The 23387-nt window shown below is 39.0% G+C and overlaps 1 protein-coding gene across 1 annotated transcript in view; it reads right to left on the reverse strand.

Annotated features, from left to right (window-relative positions):
• LOC122812280 (venom factor-like) overlaps positions 1-23387 on the reverse strand; it is a 2973268-nt gene that overhangs the window by 547867 nt on the left and 2402014 nt on the right. Inside the window, exon 25 of the mRNA XM_044084681.1 lies at positions 13523-13598. Within this exon, the coding sequence (XP_043940616.1) occupies positions 13523-13598 (76 nt within the window). The remainder of the gene's footprint in view (positions 1-13522; positions 13599-23387) is intronic.

Genomic DNA, 23387 nt, shown 5'->3' on the forward strand with positions numbered 1-23387 from the left:
AGCTAGATTCGTGTTAAAGCCATCTGTCTGTAACAATCTGGTTCAACAAGGAATACGGCACCCGAGACAGCTGGAGAGGTTGCCAGGTTGGGAAAAGGGAAGAACCTAAGCAAACAGATAGTCATACTGACTCACAGAGCTGTACTTTGCTTTTTTGAGGCTTTACTTTTCGTTTAGAGACTTATTGCCATTGCTTTTAAAAAAAAAATTCTAATAGTTTCGACAAAGGAAGGTAGAATAATCCGAGTAACACTTTGCATCAGCTTTCACCTTTCATTACACTTCTTATTACCTCAGCTGCAGAAGGACAAACAGAGCTACCTTACATTATCTTATAATTTAAAATATGAGTCTTAACATTTTCCAGGAAGGATTTATGGGGAAAAAAGCCAGTCCCCTGAATACTGATTCAGAAGCAGCTCCTGAGGAAGAAATAGCAGCATCAAGAAAACACTTAAAAACATGCTGACTATCTTGCATGTTCTCAATAAATACAAATAAATGTAAATAGCTTAGCATAAGAGCAAGACAGTTTAAAATCCCGAATGTTAATGTAATAGAGGAAAACGTATTCTTTCTCTAACCTATCCATTGCTTTATTGCTTTCCCATCCTAGACAGAGGAAATGAAATTAGCAGCAGGAATCTGATCAGCAGAAGTAATCTGGGTACACAAATCACTGCTGGTTTGCTTTAGGATAAGAAATCAAATATTCATGAGTCTGCGATACCCAGTATAACATGTTAATCTCATTGGAGGCAAGAGGTGGACTAACTGGTCAGTTAAATGTAGTGAGAAAACATTCTCTAAAGCAGGCAACACAGAAGGAACAGCTGCAATATCAGCCAGATCCAACTGTAAGAAAATTTAATACATTTTCATTGTCATGGGAATTTACTTCTGCTCACACTGAAAAACATCTTTCATTCTAGATTTGTAGAATCAGTGTTCAGACTGAGAAAAACAAAAATACTCAAGTGCAATTATTCCCCTGCAATGCCTGCTCTTCTGATTTGAAACCTAAGTGAGAAAGAAATGTAACTGTTTTTCTATTCTTGCCTGAACAACAAAAAGGCAATGAAAAAATAAAAATGAGATCCTTAGCAAATCCCAGTAATATTCCCTGCCTGTAGGGAAAGAAACAGGAGACTGAAATGTTTTTTCTCTCTATGTTCTCCTTTCCTGGGAATCCCCCTTATAAAAGACCAACTCATAGCAAGCATACAAGTCTTCATTACCGGTTCCCTATCCCAGCTGATTGAATATTTTTTCACCTTGTGCTTCTCTTGAGACCAGTAAAGAGTGTTTTTCCCTGCCAGCCAAGGGCATCCCTATAGTCACAGAGGATACAGGTTCATAGGTGTGTACTAGGCTAATGGCCGTGGAGCCTTTGCAAGCCTAGCCCATAGGATTACCCTGGCATCGTGCCACCCAACTTTAGTTCCCACTGACTCTGTCGAGTAGAGTCACAGGAGTGATCCCTGGGGTGAATTTTCTATTTCCCATCCACTTGTCAAGATTTCTATTGAAGAGGGCCAGTGAGGAGCTCCACTTGACATGTATGGGAGTCGATTCCATAGCATGGGCAGTCTCTGGGTTATGAACCTATACCTCCAGCATGTTCTGTTGATTGTTGGAATGAGGTTGAGGTGTCTGGAGCGTGTGGTGTGGAGGGATTGGGATTTCTTTAGATGTAGCATTTCTAACATTGCTGGGTCAGATATGGCTTTGTAAATCAAGCAGAGATCGCTCTTAGAAGACAATATGAGACAGAGAATAGCTGGAGTTTTTTTGAGTCTGTCCATATAGGACAAGTGTTTAAGGCCAAGGATCCTCTTTCTGAGGTATGTTTGTGGCCTCTCCAGTTGCTGCAGGTGTCTAGTGAGGTACATGCCAAATGGAGCATTGTACTCAATGATTGGCTTAATGAGGGAAGAGTAGAGGGAGACAATGACCTCTTTCTTCCTGGATGCAAAACCCTTAGTAATGAGATGTGCCACACAGAAGGATTTTCTGACCACAGTGGCAATGTGGTGGTCAAAAGAGAGGTTACTGTCAACCTGTGTTCCCAGATCTCTTATGACGCCTTCTGTGTTCAGTGGGCTGCCATCGATGTGGTAATTCATGGCAACAGGGTTTTCAAAAAGGGGATGACGACACATTTTTTGGCATTGAGCTTAAGGCCATGGTTCTGACACCAGTTGTTGGTCTCAGTGAGGCCTTTCTGTAGGATGTCAACATCACTTGGGGAGTTAATTATGGCTCCCAACTTGCAGTCATTTGCGAGCTTTGTCAGCCAGAGTCCATTTGTGTTTGCCTGGACTTCAGAGAAGTAGATACCAAACAGGAGAGGACCCAGGACTGAACCCTGTGGGACTCCACTGGTGACTGGTTGGCAGTCTGACTTGGAGTCAGCTAATTTCACACTGTGGGTTCTATCTGTGAGCCAGTTTACAACCCACCTAGTGATATAGAGGTTGATGCCAAGCTTAGTGAGTTTTTCTAAGATTCCTGAGTGGGGAATGGTATCAAAGGCTTGGCCAGATCATATGGCTATTCCCCGGTCTTTGGTGGCTGCATATATTAAATCAAAGGGGGGGGGATGAGTGGTCTGAGGAACCCTGGCTACAACAGAGTCACCCACCAGCAACTGAGGGAAATCAGGAGCTGGCCTGACAGATAAGCCTCTCAGACAAGTTACCTGTTCTTGCGGACAGGGGGAGGTAAAATTGCTGATCGAAGCTCCACTGGTAAGCCAAGAAAGAGACCTCAAAGTTGAAAAGTAGAGCCTGAACAAGCACAACATCCTGCCCCAAAAACACAAATATGAAACCTGCCTAAATTTTAGTCAAAAAATAAACTTTTTCACACTAAAAGTTTACATAAGCACTTACACGTTAACTCTGTTAGAAATAGAATGACAGTTCTAAATTTTGTTTCCCAGTAAAACACAATACTTTAGACAGAAAAACACAAGTTTCTCACAAAAAAATATTAATAATGAAAGATTTTTCCCCCCAAATGGGTACTTACCTGCTAAGCCTTAAATGATTGCTAGCCAACCAAAAGTTCTACAGGGCTTGCTGATGGAGCAAAAGGTAACCATTTGACAGCAAAAGGTAACCATCTGAAATGTCAAGATCCACTAGACTGAGTCCCAAAATGTGGAGACTGAATGGCTGAAAGAACTGACTTACATATTCTAAGTCTGAGATGCCATATCTCATACTGTTCCCTTTTCTCTGAGTTATGACAATCTCGGAATTGGTATATATAAGTTTGGAGGCCCACACCCCTGCAAAAAGAAGTTGTAAGGAGAAGAGCGATTTTCAAGATTCACTCTTCTCCTGTGATTTCTTTCTTTTTTTGGCTTGTCGGCACTCAGAATTTTGAGTGACAACATTTCAATAGGCAGCTGCAGCTAAAAAGCTTTGAAGCTTTGTAAACTTCAACTGTCCTCTTGTGGAGCTCCACTCAAGCTCCTTACAGCTGCAGCTGCAGCACGTGGAAGGTGCCCTGTAGTTTGAAAAGCAGACCATTCCACAAGGGGTAGGACCCTTACAGCTTAGACTACTGCAACGGTGATCTATGTATTGAGCATCTAGTTTGATCTGGTTGTTTTTGTTCATTAAACTTTTTGATGAAAGTGTTTTTTCACTTATACTGGAGAACCATTTTGTAAACTGTAGCAGGGACTGTTCATGGTAGTGCCCGTCAATTAAAAAAATAAAAAGAAATAGGATATGCAGAAAACTGACTAGTATATTTAAATTAAAAAATAATTGTCAACTTGATGGCATTGTTTTTTGCTCTGGACTCGTGAAACCCCACAAATGCACATGCACGGAGTTCAAAGGTGCCCTCAGTTGAAAAAAATCTGCATAATTCATTTTCTGGGCTGTTTTCAAAACATCGTTGCTTGAGCCTTCACAAATTCTGTCCAACCAATCACCACATCTACTGAGGATATCAGGGACATCTCTGAACAAGTTGATTTGTGTGTGTGTGAGTGTATGCATGTATATGCATGTGTAGGTGTGTGCATGTGTATCCATGTATCCATGCGCTGGCTTTGTCTAGAATTCTTACGCAAAGAAGTTGAGACATAAGGGGGACACAGAAGGTCTCAACTGTCTCTGATTTTTGCCTCATATTCTGGCCTTTTTTTTATAAAATTTGTGGCATTCTGGCAAATCAGTCAGAAGTGCAATTATTAAATAATGACAGACATTTGCGTTTTGGAATTAATACCCTTCAAAAAAGTATGATGTTATTCCACTGACTTTCTAAGTATATAAAGGCAAAAGCTACACTGATTTTAATCTTTTTTCCCCCATTATTTTTTTAAATTTCTGATCAAGAAGCTGCATCAGTTGTTATCTTGAACACTGTTCCTTAAAAAAATAACCAGCCTTTCCTCCTAGATTCCACTCACCAGTTTACCTATTGCCATTTTTAGACTAACATTCATTATGTTTTAAGGATTTTTTTGTGATCTTTCCATGTATAATAGAACTACACTTAATGTAGTCCAGATACCAAGCAATTCTGCAGTTGCCAGCGATCTGTTAGCATAGTGGCTTAGTGGTTAAGGTAGGGTACGGGGTTCAGTCTTGACTTCTGGTCACTTTGTATTTGCAGTCCATGTGTACATGAGTTTTCTCCAGGTACTCCATTTTCCTACACATCCCTAAAAATGTGCTGGATGATTGGTTATTGCAAACTGCAAGTATATACTGCATTTACTCTTGTTCGTGTGGTCCAGGTCATGACTGATAAAGCCCAAAAAGAACCATTTCACTTAATATTTAGCAAACAGATAAAATTAAACTGAAGGCCTACATTAGATAATCTTCTAATGAAGTGTCCAGATCATCAGGATCATGAAAGGCAGCTCATCTAGTCCATATGCCTTATCTTTCATTAGGGAAGTCAGTTCCCATTCCATCTCCTTTCTGTCTATCCTTAGTATCTGCACTCTGCTCTGCCTCCCTCCCTGCATGGTACCTTCTTCTTTCATTCACGAAGAGTGAAGTGAAGTATTTGTTAACCTATAAACTTAGTGCTTTTCTTTATCTCCCTTCTGTCCTTACTCAGGCTTGCCAAGTTTATTCTTCAGTTTCTTTTTTCCTGCACAATACATAAAAATGACAGTATTTTCTTTCTTGACCCCTTCCGTTAGTTTCCTTCAACTTACATCTTTGTTGCCATTACCTTGTTTATCACCCTTCTGCTTGTCTTCTTGTACAGTGCATCCTTCAAATACCCACTCGCTTCCACCTCTTGTATGCCCCGTATTTCCCTTATTGCTATCTTCACTTTACTATATAGCCTATTATTTTCCAGTTTTTCTGTTTTTGCCTTTGATTCATTTCCTTGTCCATAACCTTAGTACTATGTCCCTTATTCACTGCTATTGTTCACTCCCATAATATTTCCAGTGTCCTAACTCACCTTTGAGTTTTTACTCAGTACAGTCTACCTCCCCAAAATCTTACATCATCTTTGTCTTTATTTGTTTTTATATTGTTTTTACTCCTCTTGTCCACCGGCCATCTGCCTTCCTATTACTCATCTAACTTATTTTCTCTTCTGTGAGTGAGAGTTGATTGTAGAGGGCAGTCATCCAGAAAGTCATCAGAGTTATGCTTATTAGTCATTAATCTCACCTCCCCAGGCAGCTGATTTGCATAGTCACAGAAATAACATCATGCAGTACTTTCCACACATGAGTGCACATTACTGTACTTATGCAATGAATACTAAAAAACAAACATGGCTTAGATGAGCCAATTTTATACCTCTGATCCATTTGCTACATATCAGACACCTCTTCTTCAATAGGTGCTTCCAGTGCAGTAGACTGGATCACCTCCCTCCTGCAAAGATTGATGACATGGCATTATATACTTACTCCCATATTTCTTGCCTGCTTTGCTAGCACCCAGTTGCTAATGAATCCTTTATCACCTGGGTTGAAATTAGGCCTTTATCACTATGTGCCATCACCTTTATCTCTGATTTCCTACCCTTCCTTCATTCTAAAACACATGGCATTATGATCATTGCTGGCTAACACTGCCTGCATTGGAATTCCTTGTCCCATTCCTCCTTATGTAGGATTAAATATAAAATCCTACCATTTTTGGTACAGTCATTCACCAACTGGCTGAGCCCCTCATGGTCCATCACTTCAATCATCTCCCATTCATTCACTCTGTGCCCTTGCGCTTGGGCTCTTCCAGCACTGACCTAGCAGATTTAAATCTGTTGTTAACATATAGCCTTTATTCTCCTACCCTGTTCCTTCTTTCCCTACCCAGTTTCTATTCCTCTTTCCTTAATGTATTGCATTAGACAAATAAAACTCCTTCCTTGCTTGATCATAACTGCCAGGGGCTTATTTAGGTTCAGCTTCTCATCAGTCATTTCATTTGCCCCATAATGAAACATTGCTCCTCTGACAATGCATTTAATTTGCTCCCTTATACTGACAGCAACTCTGTCTCTCTATGTCCCTCCCATCTCTGTCATTCCTAAACAAAGTTTACCCTGTAACACCATGTGAGATATCCTTATGTGTCTGGCCTATATTTCTACGGAATCAGCAATGCCCACCAAACTACCTGTATCACAGCTTGTGACTCCCATGGCTTCTTTCCTTCTCAAATACCCAGCCATGCTTTGAATCTCCCCTTACTTTCCTCTGTTATGCTATGTGGTAACAGACTGCAGGTGCAGAAATGCACACACATTTGCACTCATGCAGGTGCATTCACACAGACAAACACATGTACACACACAGATTACAACAGTGTTGAATGATGTCTGTCATATCAGGATATTCTGGCACAATTTCTGTAATGCTTTCATTGAAAGGTTTCATTGGATAATATTGAACATTTAACCCTTCATTCTCGAGATGAACTGATTTCCTACACAGGGTTGTTTCTTGTCTTATGCCCTTTGTTTGCCAGCAAAGGTGTCACCTCTCCATGATCATGAAATGGTAAGAGAGGGTAGGAAAAAATGATGGAAAAAATAGATGGATACATAAAATATTTACTTATATACATAATATAGGCATTTTTTGTTTTCTGTGAAGACCTTCACTTCTCCATCCCTTATGTGGGCCTATCCTCACTTTTCCAAATTAAATTATAATTTCTGTCCTAAATAACGCCCAAAGAAAGTGAGGAGAATGTATGGATTATTACACTTTATTTGCCAGTAATATTAGGTGATTGCCCTAAATGTGTTGATATTTGTAAGTGATAGGTAAAGACTATCTCATGAATATGACTGGCTCAAATACAATTTTTGATTATAAAATAATAATGGAAAACTGAATTTTATTAGAAGGATTGTAAAATTAAAGAAATAATGCTTTTCGTTTCTACCAAATCCTCCCCTTATCTTACATCCCCATGCAAATCCTCCCCTTATTCCACACCCCCATGCTGTACCACTTTTACTAATGCATCATAGGTTCATAGGTGGTTACTGGGCTATTGACCTGAAGGTTTTTATAAGCCTAGCCATTTGTACATGCTATAATACTAGAGAAACCCAATAAAAAGGATCTTGCCTAAACTCAAGATATTAGTTAGCAATGACTCCCCATATCTAGGAGAGTTATAGGTGAAAATTCCTGGCAAAAATGTATGGTTTCCCATCCAGTCATCCAGGCTATGCTTAAACAGGGTCATAGAGGGGCTTTATTTGACGTGAACTAGTAGCCTATTCCAGAGGAGTGGCAACCTCTGAGAGACATACTGTATCTGTCTCCCCAGCAGGTCCTATTTATGTCTCAGGCCAGGTTACAGACCCTTGTCCCATTTGACTTGTGGATGTGCAGCATTTCCATTAGGTTTGGCTCCGAGATTGCTGTGTAGGCCAGGCACACGTCTCCCCTAAGTAGTCTGTATGCTACTGAGTACAGTGACAGTGACATCAGTCTGTCAATTTCTGACATGTACTGGAGAACCTGAATTTTCTTGCTTAGAAATCCCTGAGGTCTCTCAAGTTGCTGCAGGTATCTAGTAAGATACATACCAAAGGGAACATTGTACTCAATTACTGGCCTGATGAGGGTCGAGTACAGGGGTGTTATAACCTCTTTCACTCTTGAGGCAATGCCTTTGGTAATGAGGTGTGCGACATAGAATGTCTTCCTTACCACAGTAGACCCATGGAGGTTAAGGCAGGTACAGTTAACTTGCGTTCTCAAGTCTCTCACTACTGAGTTGTTACTTACTTAGGGTATTATTATTTATATGACAGTCTGCAGAGATATCATTTTTACCATAGGGGATGATAATGCATTTTTTAGCATCGAGTTTGAGTCCATGGCTTTCGCATCAGTCATTGGTTTGTGTACGTCCCTTTTAAAGTATACTGACATTGTTTGGGGATTCAGTGATTGCACCTAATTTGCAGTTGTCAGCACACTTAGTCAGCCACAGCCCCTCTGTTTTGGCCTGAACTTCTGAGAAGTATATTCCAAACAATAATGGGCCCAGGACTGACCCCTATGGAACCCCATTGGTGACAGGTCTACTGTTTGAGGTAAAGTCGCCAACTCTGACTGATTGTGATGTGTTGGTGAGCCAGTTAGCAATCCACCTGAAGACGTAAGGGTTGATATTCAACTGGGAGAGTTTATCAATGATGCCTGAATGTGGGATTGTGTCAAAGGACTTGGCTAAGTCAAGGTAGCCTGTATGCACAGATTTGCCTTTGTCTATGGCTCTGGTGATGTTTTCAAATAAGTCCACCAGATTTAATAGGCATGATCTGCCTTTGACAAAACCAAACTGTGTCAGAGCAAGGGTTTTGAGATCACCTACAGTATATCCTTATTTATAAGATTCTTGATGATTTGTTCCACAGCCTTACAGATAAGGATGGTTAAGCTTATGGGTCTGTAGTTCCCAGGGTCTGTTGCTGTACCCCCTTTATGAAGGGGGATGACAGTTGCTGTTTTCCATTCAGCAGGGACAAAACCAGTACTCAGGCTGTGGTTGAATAGAGTATCTAATGGCATTGCTAACTCATGTTTTATCCCATTTAAAATGCAATCTGGGATGCTATCTGGTCCCATAGAGGCTGCGTTTTTGGCCTTGGACAGAGCATTAATGACTTGCTGTCTGGAGATGCAAGGTGGGGGAGATGTAGAGAGAATGCTTTGTGGAATGTTTGCAGGGGACAGGGGATGAAATTTTTGCCAAACCTGCCAGCTAATAGGTTAGCTATTTTCAGAGGATCAGAGTGTGTGTAATGCCATCCACAGCTAATTCAGCACACGTCTTGGGACTTACCTTTTAGGTTACGGATACAGCTGAAGAATGCCTTATGGTTATCCTTAGCTATGGTTGCTAAATTTGTTTCAAAGCTGCCCTTACAGGATTTTATAAGTTGTCTTATTTGTTTGTTCAAGCAGAGGAGGGTGTTCTTTCAGTGCTGGGGCCTCTCTTTTTTACTCTTAGACAGGAACTTCTTTTGTTGTATAACTTATTAATGCTTGATGTCCACCAGGGAGGCTTGTTTTTTCTTGAGAATCTTGTTTTGATCCTATCAGGTACAGCTGTGTCAATACAATTGTGTAAGTGTTTGTACAGGGCATTTGTGTATATCTTAGTATAGCTGTCAATGCCATATGTGGGAACAGCAGCTTGGAAATTATTTAGGCCAACCTTTAGGAGAGTATAATTACCTTTGGTGAAATTCTTTAGACTGATTTCACCTAACAGGGGTTCAGGTGTGAGAGCTACTTTAAATGTGACTGATTTGTGATCAGATTTAACCAGTGAGGGTCCTATACTTGTGGTGCTGCAATGGTCACCCATGTTGGTGAAGACCAGGTTGAGAATATTTTAGCCCCTTGTGGGGTTGAATACTATTTGTTCCAGGGCATTAGTGATAACACAGTCCAGGAACCTTTGAGCGAGCATGTTGGTACTTGTATAAGTTTCCTAGTCAGTGGAGGGATAGTTAAAATCGTCCATGACTAGAGTGTTTGGTTGTAATTTGATTGACTCAAGTAGGTCCAAATAAGCAACATGGGCATCCTGGTTCATTGAAGGGGGCCTACAGCTAATGATGACTTGAACAGGGGGGGGGGTCTTACCCACAGTTAATTGAACTTGGAGTAACGCCATGGTGTTTTCCTGTCTAACCAGTCTAGAGGTGCATTTATCTTTGACGAAGATGGATACTCCTCCTCCTTTTCTTCTCACACGTTCATTTTGCAGTCAGCAAGTGTGGAAGATATTGTAGTCTTGCAAGGCTGGGATACTCTCTGTGGCCCTGAATCAAGCTTCTGTGACTGCACAGGCATGAACATCCTCCAGGGAGAGGAGTGCTTCCAGAGAGTGCAGTTCCTGATTTAAACTCCTAGCGTTTAGCAGCATAACCTTTAATTTATTTGTCAGTGATATTTTCATGTCAGAAATTTTGTTCTTGAGACCTTGCCTAAAAAAGGCACTATGGGGGAGGCAAATGCCCTAGCCAGTAACCGAAAGCCTAGAGATGACAAGTGAAGACCATCTCCGGGAAAGCAGTGTGGCCTATCAATCATGTCATCCTAGGATGACAGGAAGTGGATCCCCTTAGAATGACCCAGAAACTAAGCCAAATGTTAAAGTCAATCATTTTTTGTTTATATTGTGGTATCATCCTAGGTGACGGTAGAATGCTTCTCAAGGTTATGGACATACCTGCCTGGGACACATATTCATAAAGCTCAATCATGTCTCTATTTATATAGTCCAGTGAAATACATCTCAAGTGATTCATAGCAACATGGACTATGACAGAGTCGTAACTGTACTTCTTGTTGAGAGACGTGAGTGCATGTATGATCTGATGAATCCTGGCACCTGATAGACAGCTGACCATAGCCTTTTCCTTGTCCAGTCTGGTGAGTGGGACATGTGTGTGTTAAACAATGGAGTCAGCTATGACTAAAAAATTTGCTTTAGATGTGCTTTACCTTAGGGGCTTATTTGGTGAGACACTGGTGCTTGTGATTTTATGCGCATTGAGTTCTGTAGGTGCTGTATTAGGTGTAGCATGTTTGTGTTTGGAAGGTCTCTGATGTTTACATAGATTTCTGGTAAGTGCCTCCATGTATGATGGTTTATGTGTTGACTGCATGGTTTGCGTAGAAGATGTAGTATGTGAGCCGACAACCCATTCATTGTTACTGTTCTGTGCGTGAGAGAGGAAGGGTTCCAGATTCTTGGTGTAGATGCATCTTTCGTAAATTGTACTTGGGTGATTTAGGAGCAGAGGGTTGTCAGTTTACATGAGGCAGTTGCTACACTGCCTCAGGATACCCATGTCAATCAGGCTGGCAACAGAAATGGAGGGAAACTGACCATCCATAATGCTAGGTTAAATCCTGCTTTCACAGTGGGCAGAGAAAATGAAGGGGTGTGGTATAACTGGGTGCTCTAAATGGGTCTATACTAATGAGGTGCTCTATAAAGGATCTATACTAGTGGGGGTTCTCTAAATAGTATGAGCCTATTGTAGATTTGGTGGTTTTGGGAATGTTTAAAGGGCAAAAGCCCAACTGAGGTGCTCTCTAAGCAACTAAGCACAATTTAAGGACTTCTCAGCCGGATCGTGGGCAGCTAGTTTTTGCATCTATAACCGGCAGTGATTACCTCTACTGCGTGGTAATGCGCGATGGTGCATGGAGGTGTGCTACTCGTAAACAGATGAATACAGCAGAACAGTGGCTGGTCGCCTAACTCTGTGGAGCTGTGTTAAAACAAGTTCAAACCCGCAAAAATGCAGGGCTTATGTAACAATAGTGAGCAAATTGAATTAAACAATTTAACCAATAAAAAAAGCTCAAAACTGAGCCCTGTGCCAGTAACCTTCAATCAGATGAGCTCTTTTTTTTTTTTTTCAGTAATAATTCTTTATTATTTTTCACCTTATACATACAAACATTTAAGCAAGAAATACACAGGTAATTCCCACACAAAATTTCTAACAACATTCCTGTAACATATATACACTATTTACATGAATGCTTCCATATTATAACAAAGAAGTTCAAGTGAAGATTCGTATCACAAGGGATAATATCTTATAATACTATAATTCCTGATAGGGTTAACTTTTATACTATATATATCTACTGAATTTCCTGGGCTCTGTACATTAAGCCAGTAAAATAATCAGATGAGTTCTAACTGCACTCTCCATGCATTTCTTCCTCTGCAACATGGGAGAAAAAGAAACATCCCTGTAGTATATACCCAATACACACACACACACACACACACACACACACACACACACACACACACACACATACACACACACACACAAAATCACACACACACCTTCATATACTACCATCTTGATTTTGTTATATCAGATGTTATAGCTGTGGGGGTTATTGTCTACCAAATGTTGCTGTATTTCACTTTGAGCTTATTTTTAGTGTGCTAAGTATTTAACTCAGTTTCACATACTAGATTATATCCTGCAACTGAGTAATAAATCTACTGATGAAAGCCATGTGCTAAAACCGGTCTAGTATTTCAGCTTAATAAAGCTCTTACAGTTCTCTCAGCTCATTACTGGTGCTGGCATTTTTTTCATTTGGTCTGACAAGCTTGGTTGCCTTGCACCAGCTATACTTGCTAGCTTCTTTTTTGCTTACTCTGTACATTAAGCCAGTAAAATAATCAGATGAGTTCTAACTGCACTCTCCATGCATTTCCCCCTCTGCAACATGGGAGAAAAAGAAACATCCCTGTAGTATATACCCAATGCACACACACACACACACACACACACACACACACACACACACACACACACACACACACACACACACACACACACACCTTCATATACTACCATCTTGATTTTGTTATATCAGATGTTATAGCTGTGGGGGTCATTGTCTACCAAATGTTGTTGTATTTCACTTTCAATTTGAGCTTATTTTTAGTGCGCTAAGTATTTAACTCAGTTTCACATACTAGATTATATCCTGCAATTGAGTAATAAACGTCTAGCAACTGGTAGTACTTCAGGCACATGAAAGTGATGATTTATTAAAGACCTGAAATTAAGTTTGCTGATGACTAGAAACTGGGAGCCATTGTTAAGTCTTCTTCTGGTGCACAGGCCCTTCAACAAGAACTTACACTCATAAATACTTGCAGATAAAAGTCAGAAATGAAATGTCCCTCCAAAGAGCTTTACAAGCTGTTAGGCACTTTGCTATGCCACACCTTTTGTTTAAAAATGTTACAGAGTGAAGTCTCTAACAATTTTTTAAGCTGTTTACCTTCTGCTGTTGTTCTGTAATGGCCAGTACTATCGGCTGTTAATACCAAGTGTGAGTCTCAGTCTTTACAATGCTTAAAATTGTTTAATAAGCATGTCTTTTTTCCTGGTTTTGTAATTACTAGATACCATGCACATAATAGTTAAAGAACATTAAGTAGTTTCTGAATATAATAGCATAATTATTTGAAAGAAACATTACCAGGTGCCGCTTTGACTGCCTCTGTATGGCCTGAATGATTTATCGACTTTTATGTAAGTCAACTGCTGTGCATAACCTAGTATAAAAAAATGAATAAAATTGCTAAAGTATTTTCATATGAAGAGTACATGCATAAAAAGTTCATGCATTTTCCATCTGTGTTGAACAAACTTGCAGCCCCAGTTTTTACTGAAAAGTTACATGCAAAAACATATTACAGTCAATATTTTCTAAGATTAACCTAACTTCTGACACATACAACAAGGTCCAATGGCAGAAAAGTGCGCAACTGTGGTTGAACATTTTAGAAAGCGACCATGTAAGAATTCTTCAACAGAACATCAAGGAAATGGAATGATATGCAAAGAAATAAGCATCCTGTCATACAAGCAACAATAACTAAAACTATTAATAAATAAATAAATAAATAAATAAATAAATAAATAAATAATGTGTTAATACCTGTCCCCTAAGTAAATAAGGAAATAAATACTCATCTCTCTCTCTCAAGCATTAAGTCTAGCTCAAAGTCAAAGTTCTTGTTACAGCACTGCAATAATTTTAATGAGTGGGTCCATATCGCCACATACCAGCAATAATGAAAAAGAAATTACAGGGATTGGCAGGATTCTAACCTGTAACACTGGATCACTGCTCTGCTACTACTTCTACTACATTAACAAGCAGCCCAACAACAAAGGGTTGCACAAGTCTTTCTTAACCTGCATAGGTACAGACTCTCTGGGGCCACCATGCCATTTTCTCAGAATTTACTTTCAATGTACCATTATCAATATTTTTAAAGGCTGCTTAGTTGAACTTTGACTGTATTTGTTCACTTATCTGCCGTTTGACCACCAATTACACATTTAAATGTTAGGAAGCTGTCATGTCAATTAGAAGGATCCAACAACTATAGATTTCATTGAGTAAATCCACGTACGGCATCAGTCTTATTGTCATAATATGAAATAGATGTATGTAACCACTTATAGCTGTACATGATCCTGCCTTTCCTCTGCACCAAGTTTGACATCTAGCTTTCTATGCTCATAAGAGAAAAAAATGGGAGCAAGTCTGATATATTTTTAGATATAGTCAACTAAGTCACTATTTTAACAGAGAGTAGATTCCAGGAAGAATTTAAGTTGTTTTTCACTTAGATGAAAGAAAGATTCCAGTTTACTAAACAAACCATGTCTCAATGGCCCCTCATTGGATTGCTTCATCATCATCATCAGCCCCCTTTTTCCCCATTTTTCTACATGAGGTCAGGGCATAGAATTAACTGTTGCCAACTCTCTTGACTCAGTGCCACACTCCTGCCTTCTTCAACACTCATGCCTGAATGTGGCAGATCTTCTTTCACACAATCCATCCACCTCTTTGCTGGACATCCTCACTTCCTCTTACCTTCTTCTTGTCTGTCCCAAAGCTCCCTCACCAGATTGTCTTCTGTTTTTCTACACATGTGCCCAAACCACCGTAGTCTGTTCTTTTTGATCTTTTCTGCAATTGGAGCTACTTTGGCTTCTGCTCTTATGTCCTCATTTCTTCATCTGTCCAACAGTGTGCATCCTACCACCTTTCTCAGGCACTTCATTTCCATCACATCTAGCTTCTTCAACTGTTCTGCCTTTACTGCCCAGGTTTCTGTACCATACGGTAGTACTGGTCGCACCACTGTCTTGTGCACCTTACTTTTCAGCTTCTTTGAAATTCTTCTGTGATAGACTATACCTGATACTCTACGTCAGTTGGCTGCAGCCCCTCTGATTCTAGCTTTGACCTCTTCATTCAGACTACCTTTCACCTCAACTAACTTTCCCAGATACTTAAAGCTGTTTACCTGTTCCACTATCTTCCCTTCTATGTCTATTCTCAGCTTCTTCTGAATTCCCCAGTTTGCTGTCATTACCACCATTTTATCTGTGCTTAGTTTCATCCCATGTGCCTTCAGATTTGCATTCCATTCTTCTATCCTTTGCTGAAGTTCTAGCTCAGATCCTGCCTGTACTGCCACATCATCTGCATATAGCAGCTTTGTTGATCTGTCCCCTCCAACCTATTGGCTAATGCAGTCCATCACCAGTATGAACAGCAGTGGGCTCAGAGCTGAACCCTGATGTACACCTACTCCCATTGGGAACCCCTCTGTGAGGCCGAACACTGTTCGTACTTGAGTCATTGGGTCCTTGCACATAGCCTGCACTAATTCTACCAATGTTTCTAGGACTTCAAACCACCGCGGTACTGCCCAGATCAGCTTTCTTGGGACCTTGTCATATGCTTTCGCCAAGTCTAGGAATGCCCAATTGGACTCTCTCCTCATCTCTAGCTTCTTCTCAAGTATCTGTCTCAATGCAAACATTGGGTCAACTGTGCTGCATCCTGATCTGAATCCAAACTCCTCATCTCCCACCTTACATTCTACTACTCTGCGTATCCATTTATCAATCACCCTCTCCAGAACTTTCATGCAATGTGATAGGAGTTTGATGCCTCTGTACTGCCCACAGTTGTGGATGCACCCTTTGTTCTTGTACACTGGCACAAGTATGCTTATTCATCAGTCATCTGGGATACGCCTTTCTCTCCACACTGCTATTAGTACCCTCAGGAGCCATTTCTCCCCTATCTCACCCAACATTTTTATCATATCTGCTGTGACCTCATCTGAGCCTGCTGCTTTCCTTAGTGCTGTTCTTACTTCTTCTAGGGTGGGCTCATCTTCTCCTTTCATCAAAGGCTGTTTCTGGGCCAGTACAGCTTCTGTGGGGTTTTCTTCACTCAGAAGCTGCTGGAAATACTGCTTCCATCTGCCTTTGATGTTCTCTAGACTAGTGAGCAGGTTATTATGGGCATGCCTTATGAAGGGTGTCTATCTTCTTTATTTTTTTATTTATATATATTTTTCTTTATTTTTTCTTATTTCTTTAGCATTGCATTGCTTCTTGTTAAAAAATGGTAGCATTTTGATCAAACTAATACAAGTTCACTCCAAGAGAACAATTGCCTTTGTTGATCCCTTCTTCAGAAATATACATTCTTATGACATATATATATAACTTTAGAAAATTATGTTTATTTATTGACATTCGATTACTAGCAAAGTCTGACCCATTTTTAGTGGAGGACTGTGGAGAAAAGCTCAAAAGTATCACAAATATAACATCAGTGTAACATATTGTATCTGTAATATCAATATAACATGATGTATATTAAAGTACAAGAGATGGACTAGGAGATAATACTGCAAGATATTTTGTGATAACTATGAGATGCACTATGTATTTCTCTGGTTCTAGGACAGAAGATCGACAACTAAGAACATCGACACCGACTTCACCCGACAGCGCCGGCTGAAAAGACCGACAAGGCACGCGGATATCTAACAGATAAGCTGGTCAAACCTACACCACACAGGCACACCAACAACCTAATACCTACACTACACCTTACACACAACTATCTATGCACTAACCCCAACCCTAACCTAACCTAAGGTCCCTCACTATCGCACGTACCTTACCCGCTCCTAACCCTAACTCACTTAATCCTCCCCTAACCCTCAACTCCTCGCTATCGCACACTTTCCTTACCCCTCCTAACCCTAACTCACTTAATTAGCTAACCCTCAACTCCTCGCTATCGCATACTTTCCTTACCCACTCCCAACCCTAAGTCCCTCACCGTCGCTCCACTTACCTGTTAGATATCCGCGTTTCGTCTTGTCGGTCATTGCAGCGTCGTTTTAAGTCGGTGAAGTCGGTGTCGATGTTCTTCGTTGTCGATCTTATGTCCTACACCCATTTCTCTACATTTTACATTGCTTTGAGTTCTACCTAAGTTATAATACTGTGATAACACTCCTTAAAAAATGAAGTACAGTATATATATATATATATATATATATATATATATATACATACAGAGAGAGAGAGAGACTGTTGCTGCTAACCTTACTTCTAACTACCCCTGTAATGCTTGTTTTTTTCTGAATTGCACACATGCACTTCTATAATCTACTACTAAAGTTACAGATTCATAGATATTCCACTGAATCTCACACCCATTCACGCCTTGCCAGTACCCGCCCTCACGCCACACCTCCTTTCTCCAGGAAGGCCATATCAGTCAATCCCAGAGTAAATTTCTGGATACCCATTCAGTCATCTAGTTATCTTTAAAGGAAGATAGTGAGTTGCACTGCTTAACATGCAGTGAAAATGAATTCCAGAAGTTTGGAAGGGACTGGGTTATAAACCTGTCCCTCCACCATGGTTTACATATGTGTGTGCAAAGATTTTGGTCACTGGTATTAGTATTGGTGAAGATATTGGACTTGTAGAGAAACAGGAGGTTCAGGTAAATTGGGTCCCTAATGAGTCTCTAATGATGTGGTAAGTGACACAAAGATCTCCTCAAAAGTCTGTAGGACACTGAAAGAAGGGCTAGAGCTTCCAGCCTCTCTTGATAGCGCAGGGATTTTAGGCATATGATCTTTTTGGTTTGGAACCTGTGGGGTCTTTCTAATTGTTTGATATGCTTAGTGAGATACAACTCAAAGGGGCATTGCACAAAACAACTGGCTTGAACAATGCCAAATACAAAGGCATGATTAACACTTTAGACATTGATATTATTCCTTTCACAATTAGCTGAGCTAAATGAAGGGATTTCTTGTCCTACATTAAACAACATCATTGATCTCTTTCAGCAAAATCCATCCCCTCTGTCTATTCTGTTGCCTATGTCTCTGCAAACTAGCACTCCATAGTACTATAACATTGTAGAGGTGATGGCATACTAAGACTTGACAATTCAATTTCTAAATAAACTGTGTTCAGAGTTTGTGTAATTGTCATATTGGTCTCTCTATTTTCTTATACAGAAAGGTTTAATGATACAATGTATCTCTACTTATTGTTATATACAGAAAGGTTTAATGACAGAATGTCTCTCTACTTATTGTTATATACAGAAAGGTTTAATGATACAATGTCTCTCTACTTATTGTTAAATACAGAAAGGTTTAATGATACAATGTATCTCTACTTATTGTTATATACAGAAAGGTTTAATGATACAATGTCTCTCTACTTATTGTTAAATACAGAAAGGTTTAATGATACAATGTATCTCTACTTATTGTTATATACAGAAAGGTTTAATGATACAATGTCTCTCTACTTACTGTTATATACAGAAAGGTTTAATGATACAATGTCTCTCTACTTATTGTTATATACAGAAAGGTTTAATGATACAATGTCTCTCTATTTATTGTTATATACAGAAAGGTTTAATGATACAATGTATCTCTACTTATTGTTAAATACAGAAAGGTTTAATGATACAATGTATCTCTACTTATTGTTATATACAGAAAGGTTTAATGATACAATGTCTCTCTACTTATTGTTAAATACAGAAAGGTTTAATGATACAATGTATCTCTACTTATTGTTATATACAGAAAGGTTTAATGATACAATGTCTCTCTACTTACTGTTATATACAGAAAGGTTTAATGATACAATGTCTCTCTACTTATTGTTATATACAGAAAGGTTTAATGATACAATGTCTCTCTATTTATTGTTATATACAGAAAGGTTTAATGATACAATGTATCTCTACTTATTGTTATATACAGAAAGGTTTAATGACACAATGTCTCTACTTATTGTTATATACAGAAAGGTTTAATGATACAATGTCTCTCTACTTATTGTTATATACAGAAAGGTTTAATGATACAATGTCTCTCTACTTATTGTTATATACAGAAAGGTTTAATGACACAATGTCGCTCTACTTATTGTTATATACAGAAAGGTTTAATGACACAATGCCTCTCTACTTATTGTTATATACAGAAAGGTTTAATGATACAATGTCTCTCTACTTATTGTTATATACAGAAAGATTTAATGATACAATGTATCTCTACTTATTGTTAATTTTCTGATTCTATTGATCAGGTTAAGAATTACTGTGTATTAGCTAAAGTGTGATATTCTTTAACTAATCTGTATGTATAACTGCTTGTCCAAATTGCATCTAGATAGTATTTTAACTTCTGTGCCTATATATTCTAGTTATATATTGTATTTATGTATGTTTCAATATGGAGCTTTTCTCCCGGGCCTCCACTGAAAAAGGACATATGTCCAGTCTGACTTTCCTGGTAAACAAATGTAAAATAAATAAAATAGTTTGGGGAAGAGAAAAGAGTGGGAAACTGCCTGGAGAAAGAACAGGGAGTCAAAGCCTGTATAAGAGTAGAAAAAAGACAGAACAGTTAGGAAAAAAAAAGATGTTATATCTTTAAACTTATTTCTGTGATTAACAAGGTTAATGGAGTTTCTTCAGCTTTTGGTGGGAAGACTGACTACACTAATGCATTTTGGCAACCAATCAATGTTTCAGAGACAAAGGACTTACAAAAGACATTTCCTTTACTGTTGCTGGTCATGTCTCCAAATAACTAGAAAAGATTATGAGGTAAATATGTTAAGTGAGTGGCCTTCCAATAATCCTTGGCATAAACAGATAAATATAAGTGGGTGTGGCTTCCCATAATATTTGGCATATTCTGCACCATTAAGCCTCAAGTGACACAGAAGCAACAGAGACTTTATCATCTGATACAAAAATAAAAGGAAATGAAAAAGTAGGGTTCAGTAGAGAGTCAATTATCTGAACTAACTGGGTCCTAGGGTAGTTTGGATAATCAAACTGTTCAGATAATCAAACATACATTGAACCGGATAAAAAAAATTCTAAAATCCTGTTTTTCCTACACACAGGGGATACACTTTTCAACCATTCAGCAATTCCAGTGGACAATAAAGAATATTTTGCATACACAAGCTCAAAAAACATGCACAAGTGAATATGTATAACCTTTACATATTCAGACTTTGAGGGTTTTCCTACCCGAAAACGTTTGAAGGCTGCATTCGGTTAATTGATGTTTTTGATAATCAGTGTTCGGATAATTGCCTCTCTACTGTATAAGTAAAAACAAAAGACATAATATGAGTCTCCCACAGCTTATAATAGTAACAATGAGGATAGTTTCTTAGTGTTGTCAGGTTCTCCACTGAAGGATATGACCTGCAATGAAATGGCGAATCCAGTAACTTCTGTAACGTTGAGGATAAGAAAGCCTTATCACCTCCATGAAGGTATTATATCAAGGCTGATTAACCACAGCCCTACATAAATGCTCTTCTTTTTTTCATCCTTTTTTCTTCTTTAACTAGAGGATATCAAGAAATACAGAGTACAATATTTTGATTTATATGTTCCAGCACCTAGACACCTGATAAATTATAAAAGCCCTGTAAAGAGCACCCACAATTGTCGAGAACTCATAAAGCAAATTTTGAAATAGTGAAAATGATGCCAGACCCATAAAAAAGCTCTTTTATTAAGGGCTTTGCTGTCTGATAGGAAAGCCAAGGTTTAAGACAGGTATGGTAAAAAGACAGAATACAGTCTGTTACTTAAAGTGTTTTTTTTTTCAGGAAAAAGTCTCAACAATACAGATGTAAATGTCAGTAAGGTTAATAATCAAAACAAGAGTCCTCCTGTGGTTGTAGGACAGTAAAAGAATAAATACAGCCACAAGCTTAATGGATTTGTGCATAACTTTGGGATGATACTATGTCATATTTGGCTCTTGTGATATAAGAATGAAATACTTTGATTAGGACAGTTATCATTTTCTTCCTAATATGTTGATTTTTTTTCTGTTAGTTTATAATCAGGAGTTTATATTTAGCACTAATGTTCTACAAATATTTAAAAGTCAGTCAGTCGCAAGTATAAAGACTGCAGAGAATCAGGGAAAAAGCAGTTTTGCTGGAATGATAAACATGGGAGGGGACATGGAATGGCAAAGGGAGAAAGATGATAAAAAGCACACAAATCTCGATGTAGTAAGGAAGGGACACTCAGGGTGATGTATGTTTGAAGACTGTAAGGGAAAGGAAGTGAAAAATAATGTAAGGAATCAGCCGTAGCACAGGCTTAAGTTAAATAAATAATTCAAGATATTAGACAATCAGCAGGGTTAAACTTACCCGCGGAATCATTTCTTGGCTAGTGGGTGGGAGATGGCTAAGGATGCAGAAGAATATAAAATAGATATACAGGGTAGGGAGAGAACAGAAAATACTATGTGGATGTGGATGGAAAAGGTGAGTTTTATAGGACAGTAGATGGCAGTAAGTAATGAGAAGAGACAAGCGAGTGAGTCTAATGTCAAGAAGATCAAACTAAGGTACTCAGCATGGAGTCAAGGACTAGAAACAAGTGTCAGCAGTACCCAAGGGCCAGCTATTCTTCCAGCCTGCACGTAAATCTGGGGGAAACTGAGGACATTGGGAAGAGGATAAAGGTAAAAAAGTTAAATTAAGGGCTCTGTCACAGAACATAGGAAGGATTTTAAATTCATTTAAAAGGGGAAATATTTCCAGGATTCTAAGAAGGAAGAGACAGAAGAGTTAAAATTTCGGAAAAAGGAGAATATAAACTGGCAGTGAGAATATACACATTTGTGAGGCTAACTGTGAGAGAAGTTTGCAAAGGGGCAGTGTAAAAGAAATGGAAAATGTAAAAAAAAAAATAGTGGAGTTTATGACCAGGTAAGGGAGGTGGTTAATTTGGGATATAAATATGTGGGCAAAAAGTCTGACAAGTGGGACATATCTATATTTCCAAAGAAAGCTGATAATATACAATTTTTGTGATATTTTTTGAGGAATGCAAGAAAGCTGTTAAAGGGTTAGACTATGAATTTACTAAAGGCAATTTTGATGTCATGCTGGATTCTGAGGTAGCTAGACTATATAGAAGTAAAACATATACAATAAGCAGCAGGAGAGCCTGAAAGGTGGTAAAGAACCAAAGGACCGAGTCAATAACCTGAGTGAAATGAAGGGAGACGACAGAAGGCATTCCATTTCAAATGAGGACATTCAAAGCAAGTCAGCTGAGCAGATAGCTTCCTGATAAGGAGGGCTATGGGGGAGAGGCAGCAGAGGTAACTATGATAAAAAGTACAGCTGTGCAAGTAAACGTACTATAACAGTAGATGTTCACATGAACACTGCTGCAGTAGCCATATCTCTATGGGTTATAGCCTGCCAAGGATAGGGTCTATATTACATTATCAAAAGGTAATTTAATCCAGTGGCACTTACATCGAAAATGCCATTTATCAAGCCGTGCATAGCGAGATCGCGGTACAGTGAAGATCGGAAAATTTGCCCTTTCCTCACTGTAGTGTGATCCCGGAGCTAGTATATATAATTGGAGGGGGGAGAGGGGCAAACATCCCACAACAGCAAGTTCGATGAATGGCATTTTTGGTGTAAGTACATTTCGATTATGTAAAATAGACCCCTAGGAATATAACAACTGGTCAGTTTCCAAAGCTTCAGGGCACTTTCCACGTGCTTAAACCACTAAGTAGCTTGAGCTGAGCTGCCTAAAAACACAAATTTGAGCTCCAACCCCTTCATAGGTTTCCTGCCAACAGAGGGGGGGGGGCTTATCCCTGAGCGAATATAGCTAGGAGTTAAATATACATATGTATATAAATACACACCTTGGAAAAACAACATATTTAAAAAGTAAACGTAAAATATGGGTAGATTACCCTAGCTTATAACATTTGGGAGGTGGAAGGGGAATGGTCCAAGAGTCCCCTGAAACTGATCCTAGCAAAACCTGATCTAGACCTAGAAAAGTAGGAAATGAAGCTTGTAATGCTTTGTAAAAGTGTGTACAGAAAACCAAGTTGCTACTTCTAGAATACTTATAGAATCCAACCCTTTCCAAACAACCA

This window comes from Protopterus annectens, chromosome 9.part0, assembly GCF_019279795.1.
Source record: "Protopterus annectens isolate FY-2018-M chromosome 9.part0, PAN1.0, whole genome shotgun sequence".
NCBI classification, from domain to species: domain Eukaryota; kingdom Metazoa; phylum Chordata; order Ceratodontiformes; family Protopteridae; genus Protopterus; species Protopterus annectens.